We start from the raw sequence: 7,737 nt of genomic DNA, 5'->3' as shown, positions 1-7,737 counted from the left end.
ACACACACAGAAGCTGGTCAGCTGCTTTGCAACTGGGATTGAACCAGAGGTGCTCCCTCTTCTGGCTTTTTCTTATGCACACTATTAAAAAAAGTTGGGCGCACCCAAATCAGCGTTCAAAGATTGATGGCTCCCTGTCAGAGGACTGCCTATGAATTTCAGATCGATCAGGCCTTAACTTGACAAAAAAGTTATCAATCGTTCTTTTCATCTTTTCTCATTGCCCACGGTCAGTTATATCCACTTCTGTCGGTCCTAGGATATTCACAAGGCCTGTGTATCATCACTGATTTCTATAATCCACTTGATTCCGATTCACAAGGTCCAGATTCGATTTGGTGCAATTTTTACTCAGAAAGTGAGAGATCTTATAATTCTGATCATTTATCAGTACTGACACTAAACTTTATCAGAGATGTGACCATCACAGCACATGCCGTTGTGTCAAAGTAACTGAGAATAAAATAAAATAAAATAAAAAACATAAAGGAGATTTTCCTGGCATGGATTTTATAGCAGATAACCTTAAAAATATTCTGCAATTATACCTAATTTGAAAAAGTTTACATTTCTTCAGTATTAAACAGCAGAAATTAAGCTTTCTTATCCGACGTCATTTAAGTACAAAGGAAAGAAAAGACAGCGGCCGCCAGCGCTGTAAACAACGGTAGACTGATGGGTAATAAGCGAATGAGTAATGCAGAAAACACATGTTTGAGATGGGAAACTTTTCTTGAAGTTTCTCTCACAGTTCACGCACAGCTGTGCGTGAACTGTGGGTTTTATCGTGTTGGAAGCAAAACAGCAAAAGTAAGAAGGAATTAAGGATGATATTAGCCCCCACGCCGACTAAGCTAATTCTGATGCGTCGGTCCGCTCTGTTTACGTCTTCGTGTGGAATGCGTTTCCTGCTCTCATTTGCTGGTTGTTGTTGAAATAGTTTTGTGAGCTTTAACCTGAGATTCTGGCGTTTCTGGTAAAACACATTTATATTCATTCAATTCAGGATTTAATGAATCGATATCGCTTCATTCAAGCTACTCACCTGTCTATATCCACCTCCACTTCTATCTGGACCACGGACATTTAGAGGTCCCGCCCCTGACTATCTCTGATTGGTTTAGACCACGAAGGGGAATCACGTGTGTCTGTTGTTGATCACATGGACGTCTGTGGCAAATTTTACAAACACTTCTCATAATGAACGAACTCTGGAGGTTCAACGTTCCAGCGGTGAGCTGCTCTGTGCCACTGCCTTGAATATTAGCTGGGGAAATCAGCCAGATCAGCAGCAGGTGGACACAATCACACAGGTGCGTGGGCCAAGAGCGAGAGCCCGTAAGGATCTCCACCCAGGCAGAGAGGAGGAGGAGAGACAAAGAAAACAAAAACGAACAACAAGAACAACAAAACCTGTAGCCAGCGTGAGCGAACCAGAGAGACACGGGGACCGTGACACATTTTCCCCACCAAGTTGAAGTCACTGATTTTGCTGTTCCAGACTTTTGGACTGAAAGTGAACAGCGGGTCCTGACTCCGCGTCTGTGGTAGAGGTTGACTGTCATGTTGTGTAAAGGTGGCATCCTCCTGCCCTCGTAGGAGTTTGAGCTGTGGATCTAAACAGCTTTTTTTATTATTATTTTTATTTTTGCTTTGCCAGACTTCTACAACCTCAACTGAAAACTGTACGCTCCATGGTAATCCGCTGTTACTGGGAAAATATAAGTCAATGCAGTACTGTGTAAATACAGGGAGTTTATTGAAACACAAAGAACTTCAACAAAGCATAGCATGTTAAACCATGCAATCTGAATGGGAAAAAAAGCCCCCCCCCCCCAAAAAAAAGTGGCATTAAACATGATGATATTCTATTGCCTTCTGGGGGAGGGAAGGAACAGCGGTTTTTCTTTTGAGTTTATATTCAAGTTTTCTCCTTCTTGCCCCCTCTGGTGTACAATTTCTTCCTTTTTCCTGTTTAAAAAGAGTTCATATATTTTGTCATTTGACTGTAAGCAGTGCAAGGAGGAGATGCTCGCTTTTTGCATGACAGTCTGCCACTTCAGCCTTCCCTTTCTTTATAAGGCTGGAAAATACTTCAGACCCCTCCTCAGGCAGTAAGGGGCCTGAGGTGGGGTCTGAACTGTGGGTACCGGTATGAGGAGAGAAGGGGGACAGGACTGGATGGTGGGTTAAGGTTAGGATTTGGTTGGGGGAGGGAATTGCTAAAAGTCCTCATCTCGTCTTCAAATCCCTTCTTTCCTGTATTAAGGAGAATCCTGCGACAGTCCGTTCAGACCCCTCCCTGCCTGAGGAGGGGTCTGAACCGGGTCGGGTAGAAGCTGGAGTGGAAAATGGGTTAGGGTAGAAAGGGAAGGGTGACAGACAGTCACACAAAAAGCAAGCATCTCCTCCTTGCACTGAAGTGGCTGCAATCAGCTGGAGGTCCAGGCTCCAGTGGATGAGGGTACAGGTACTCAACAGGTACAGGGGGCAGCCACGGCATGTTGGTCATGAACTGTTGAGATGGAGATGAATGGCTGCTGGGGTAAAAACCAAACAACCCAACTATGGAAGGCTCCTCACATACCCTCGAGGATACTGGGCAAACCCCACTCATGAGGGCACCTCAAGAGCCGAAAGAAACATCCAAAATTATTGTTTTATATTATTTTATATTATATTATATTGTTTTATAAAAAAGCAAGAAAAATCTTTTCATTTCAGACTGTTGAGGCACACTTGGTTGAGTGGAGCTTCAGTGCCACTGTAAACTATCTGAAAACACATTCACTTCAGTAATTATAATCTTTTAAATGGAAGTAGATCAAACAAGCAACAAGAAAAACTACTCTCGTTCAGTGTAACAAAAAGCACTGTAACAGCTTCATATAGCAGAAGCTTCTCCTGACCACTGGAGCATAGCTGATTCTATAATGAACAGAATAAACAATTATTGAAAGAAGAAGAACTTATTTCTGTCCAAAGGACCCGCTGAGCATTGGAACTTAAGAAAGGTGAATCACACCACTACTCTCCTCGCACTTTTCAAGGCTTATGGGGATGGCTCATTTACACACTGGTTCCACTGTTCTAACATACACATTGCTGCTCTACTAGTCGAGTGAATGTTGTCCTTCTGTGCCGAATATCACAGTAGGAAGTGCAGGAATCTGTTCATCTAAACCTGTAATAAAGTTGTTAAGATCCAACATTGTGGCTTGTTCTTTACAGATAAGGGCCTTAGAAAGATTGCTGACTGCTCTGCCTTTAGTCCCATTTTCAGCTCCATCACTGGTATTCAGTCCAAAGTTATAAAACCAGATTTTCCACAGGGTGCTTTCTCCAGCTCGGCCTCACCGGGTGGCAACATTTCGCTCATGGAAATCTGTCGATCTGTACCCCTCTGCTTTATAGGACGGAGGAGTCTGTGCACATAGGAGTCACCGATGATCACAGATATTTTCTTCACATGAAGATTCCAGTCCTGCAGTTTCCTCTGTGTGTTGGGGTATCTCGTTGGAGTGCAGACCTGTCGTTCTGGTGAGGATGGTGAGGAAGGAAGACAATAAGAGGAGCAGTCCTCTGTTATTCTTGTTTGGAGGCAGGTCTGCACACAAGGTTTCAATCTGTGTAGGTTTGTGAGTGTAACTCAAAGCTGTATTGTTTCAGTGAGGGGTTGACACGGTTATTCAGCTGTGTCGTTTCCCTGCTCACCTGTGGCTGTTGTTCTGGTTTACTGGGTGTGTCACTGCTGATGTGGTAGCTGGATTCCAGTCTGCTAGCTTGGCTATAACCACCGCCTGGTTCTGGTCCAACGACTCGGGCTGGAGACGGCGGCCCAGGTTCCGTTTCTCCCAGGATGCTGCCATCTCAAAGGGGCCTCTCTAGAGAACTGAAAACAAATTTTAAACTCATACTCTATGCTTTGGTTATAATAGTCATGAAGGATAAAAATTGATCTGTGAGCCGAGTTTTTAGCATCTCCTCAATTAGAGTCTGTGTCCTTCTATTGAGATAGCTGGTCTAATCAAAGTTACTAAATTTGTGGTTATTTTTATTCAGAGATTGATGATAACGGTCTTCTGAAACATTTTTCTGATGATCAACCGCTTTAATAAGTCTGTAAATTTTGCAAACTTTAATAAAAAACAGTGTGGATCATCCGATTGTACTCTATTCCTCCGAGGTTCAGCTCTTTCATTCAGGGTGGATTTTACATACCGTTTGTCTCTGGCCACTCCTCGTTAAAATCTCCGATCTCCACCAGTCTGTACAAGGTAACAGATCATGTTGTTTTTTCATGTTAGGCTTCTTCTGGGTTAGGCCTTCCTGTTGCTCATGGTGGAAGATGGGTGCCTTTGTTGACCTAGGAGGGATAGCTGGAGACAGGTATTCTGAAATTGCCTTCTTTATTTTTTTTTTTTATGTAATTTGAGATGGGCTACGTAAAAGGTATTTGCACATACCAAGGCAACTCTTTGGATTCCCCGTCCATAAACAGCCGACAGTTCTGAAACATGGTTTTTTCCACACAGAGGATGGGAGGGGAGGAGGGGTGAGGAGGGGAGAGCTGGATGGGGAGGGTTCTGTGGGTTCATAAAATGGAGGTGGTCTGGTCTGATGGATTCCTCAAGCAAACGTGTCCGGTGGCAGTTTTATTTTCACCTAAATAACATTTGGGTGGGAGGAATCGGATCCACCGCATGGCTTCTTTTTAAACAATTTTTCCCCGTTGTTGTAGCCGTTAACTTTTTAAGTGTCATGAGGGACTGGTTGTCTTGTATACTGGGCTGCGGAGCAACCCAGGCCTGCAAGATGGCATTGACAGTGGGCTTGTTGGTGTGCCATTTCTCCTTGTCCAAAGCCATCTGCACACGTGCAGGCTGAGGTGGGTAAAAGTATTTTCATTCTGAAATACATACAAAACAAACAAAGCAATGCAACAGAAGAGGCTTCTACTGAGCTTGATGCTGACTCAGCCATAGCATCCCCAGGTTCAGTGCTCAGGTATCTGTGGTTTTTAATGCATGCAAATTAATTAGAGCCAAGAGAGATGAAAAAACCAAAATACAAGGGGCGAACATCTCTGACATACAGCAACATATGTGGCTGACTGTTATGAGTCCAGGGTTAGGGTTTCTCTGTCAGATCAAAGAAACAAATCTTTCTTAATATGCTATTGATCCAGTTAGGTCAAGCACTCACCTCGCTTTCAGGCGTTTTACATCTAATGATGGGTTGGACAGTGGGACCCCACATTCTCCTAGGAAGAACTTGCCCCTGTCATCGCTGCCAGCAATTTGATTTTGCAAGGACACTGGACGGATGTTCCTAAAATAGCAGTCCAACAACTGCAGAGAAAAAAAAGGAATCAATGTTAAATATCTCATAAAATCAATTCACAAGGTGCCTATAGAGCAAGAAGAGAGTCGCTGCTGAGAATGAATGACTTACTTGTTCTTCCTGGCTGGTTATCTTCAAGTTACCACTCAGCTCAACACCATCAGCTACTGCTTTCCGCGCCATCCAGTCCTCTACCTGTGTATGTAAAAAAAAGGTGTTGGAGCTTAAAGAAATACAGACTTACATCAGCTGTCATTTCACTTATCGTGCACTTTGGTTGTTGGTGGCGCACTTACACAAAGTTCTTGAACAGCATTTCCTGTCAGTCCATGTTGTAAAATCAGGATGGCCTCGCAGTACTGTCTGAAGGTAGTCATTGCATATGTGGGGATGCAATCACCGCCTGAAAGTCTTGTGTGGAAATATTCAATATCCTTCTTGGCCACAGCAAGAATTTCCTTCTTATCAGACCTATTGCAAATGTGACAGAGGTAAGACATTATTGAAAGTTTGTATGTGTCATCCAATATGTGGAAGTGGCAATAAGGTCATCATACCTCACTGTTGGCACGACTGTCGAAAACGCTTGGGGACTGTTCGTGATGATAAATCCACGTGTTTGAAGGCGAGTGCAGAGTTTAATGCAAGATTCTTCATCCTTGCAGTACTCCTGGAGCTCTGAGAAGTTCCAGACTCTACCTTCATTAGAAAACAGCTTCTGTGAAGCAATGGCTCTGGAAGCTTCTTCCTCACATTCCTGTGGTGTGCAGTCTTTCAGGCACACTCTGCTCAGGTGTGTGCGAATGGACTGTTGCGGCTTTTTACAAAGCAGGCAGTAGACAACTTTTCTCTCCATCTTGTTTGCACTGTAAATACAAAGAGTGAAAGGCAGAAAGTGAGAGAGAAAAACTGCATATCAATTTAGTTTATTTTGATAGTATGAGAAAACAAACAAAGAACAACAACAATACATCCACACACAAACTTTGCTTCCATCCCACCCCCCCAAAAAAACTTAAAGAAAAAAAAGTTTTAAAACAAGTTTTAAAGTTTAAAAATGAGGAGAATGGCACATGCAAGTTTTACATGTTCAACCTGTCACGGCTGCCGAGGCGAGCCATGTGGATTTAGAAGGAGGACCCAAGATGCAGGCAGTGGATGAGATACCGGTGGTTTTATTTACAGAGGTGTAGAAGCAAACAAACAGTGGGGCATAACAAACAACTAAAGACACCTAAACTGGGAGAACTAAAATAACAGACCTGGGAGCATATGACAACGGATGATGAATAGCAGAGAGACGCAGACGAGGAACAGGACTCCGTGGACCACAGGGTAACAGACTGACACAGAGTTACACAGACGAACCGGCAACAGGCAGGAGAACACACAGGGCTTAAATACACACACCAGTAATCAGGGGTTGAGAGACAGGAGGGCAACACAGCTGGGAGGAATCTGGGCTGACGGGACAGGGGAAACGTAAACTGATCACACTCACATACGACGCGGACCTTCACAATAAAACAGGAAACTTGCATTAAAATATTCATTAAAATACCTCATTTGTAGATACCATCATTTTGTAGACCGCGGCTGAATACCCGCTAACTAGCTTTAGCATCCAGCTTCACCACGAGACAAAGAAATCACCCAAACACGCATAAATTCCAATCCAGGCAGAGAGACATACGCATAAATAAATCACTTTCAAACCGGGAGACGCTTAATATCCACTAAATAGCTTTAGGTGCCGAACATGACCACGACAGACAAAGAATCACCCAGTCACATGAAAAAAATCGCGATCGCCAAGATACACATACAAAGAAAAAAATCACTTCGCTTCTTACAAGTTTTAATTACAAACGATACCTCTGGTCCAAGTGCTAACCACACCATCATTTTGTAGATACCATCATTTTGTAGACCTCGGCTGAATACCCGCTAACTAGCGTTAGCATCTGCCGAACATGACCACGACAAAGAATCACCCAGACACATTAAAAAATCACTTTCAAAGCTAAATTTCAAACCGGAGAGAGAGAGATACACTTACCTTGTCAAACCTTACACTGTTGTTCCGAATACTTCAGAAAATGACGTTCAAATCTCAATTTCAAAACGTAGGAGAGGTGGACAGATGCATGCGGGTCCAGCATACGCTACGGTGTCTTCTAAGGTCAATTTCAAACTGGAGGAGGGGCGGACTGACGCGCGCCGTTGATAGTGTCATCATTACGTTAATCCGAATAGGCCGCACCACTCCCGGCATACCACTAGAATAAAGGAATTATCGGCCCATATTAACGAAAAATAAGTCCAGTGTGAAACAGTCGCTTGGCGAGCGATCGGGTGGTTTAGCGAGTGTCAGCCTCTTAAGTTTAAGACAAG

At 43.5% G+C, this 7,737-nt stretch overlaps 2 protein-coding genes across 9 annotated transcripts in view; both read right to left on the bottom strand.

Annotated features, from left to right (window-relative positions):
* LOC146647285 (uncharacterized) overlaps nucleotides 1-7,548 on the bottom strand; it is a 13,204-nt gene extending 5,656 nt beyond the window's left edge. Inside the window, exons 1-9 of one of the 5 annotated variants that reach the window (XM_085387994.1) lie at nucleotides 7,403-7,548; nucleotides 5,901-6,209; nucleotides 5,640-5,814; nucleotides 5,455-5,538; nucleotides 5,206-5,351; nucleotides 4,467-5,011; nucleotides 4,222-4,379; nucleotides 3,715-3,892; nucleotides 3,358-3,537 (exon numbers count right to left, since the gene is read on the bottom strand). In XM_085387994.1, coding sequence (XP_085244120.1) covers nucleotides 4,753-5,011; nucleotides 5,206-5,351; nucleotides 5,455-5,538; nucleotides 5,640-5,814; nucleotides 5,901-6,199 — 963 coding nt within the window. In that variant the 5' untranslated portion in view covers nucleotides 6,200-6,209; nucleotides 7,403-7,548 and the 3' untranslated portion in view covers nucleotides 3,358-3,537; nucleotides 3,715-3,892; nucleotides 4,222-4,379; nucleotides 4,467-4,752. Of the gene's footprint in view, nucleotides 1-1,735; nucleotides 3,538-3,714; nucleotides 3,893-4,221; nucleotides 4,380-4,466; nucleotides 5,012-5,205; nucleotides 5,352-5,454; nucleotides 5,539-5,639; nucleotides 5,815-5,900; nucleotides 6,210-7,402 lie in introns of those variants that run through there. The other 4 variants (XM_085387993.1, XM_085387996.1, XM_085387995.1 and 1 more) reach the window with 4 other exon arrangements.
* Nucleotides 1-7,737, bottom strand: part of LOC146647275 (uncharacterized) — a 165,442-nt gene that overhangs the window by 64,756 nt on the left and 92,949 nt on the right. Inside the window, exon 1 of one of the 4 annotated variants that reach the window (XR_014908378.1) lies at nucleotides 1-1,037. This exon is cut by the window's left edge and continues 997 nt beyond it. The exons of the other annotated variants lie outside the window; for them this stretch is intronic. The gene's annotated coding sequence lies outside the window, so the exon portion shown is untranslated. Of the gene's footprint in view, nucleotides 1,038-7,737 lie in introns of those variants that run through there. 4 annotated transcript variants of the gene reach the window in all.

This window comes from Rhamphochromis longiceps, linkage group LG18, assembly GCF_057381845.1.
Source record: "Rhamphochromis longiceps isolate RC_006_pf linkage group LG18, R_longiceps_female_GT1.1, whole genome shotgun sequence".
NCBI lineage: Eukaryota > Metazoa > Chordata > Actinopteri > Cichliformes > Cichlidae > Rhamphochromis > Rhamphochromis longiceps.
The sequence above is the reverse complement of the archived record's forward strand: the minus strand, read 5'-3'. Positions and strand labels throughout refer to the sequence as shown.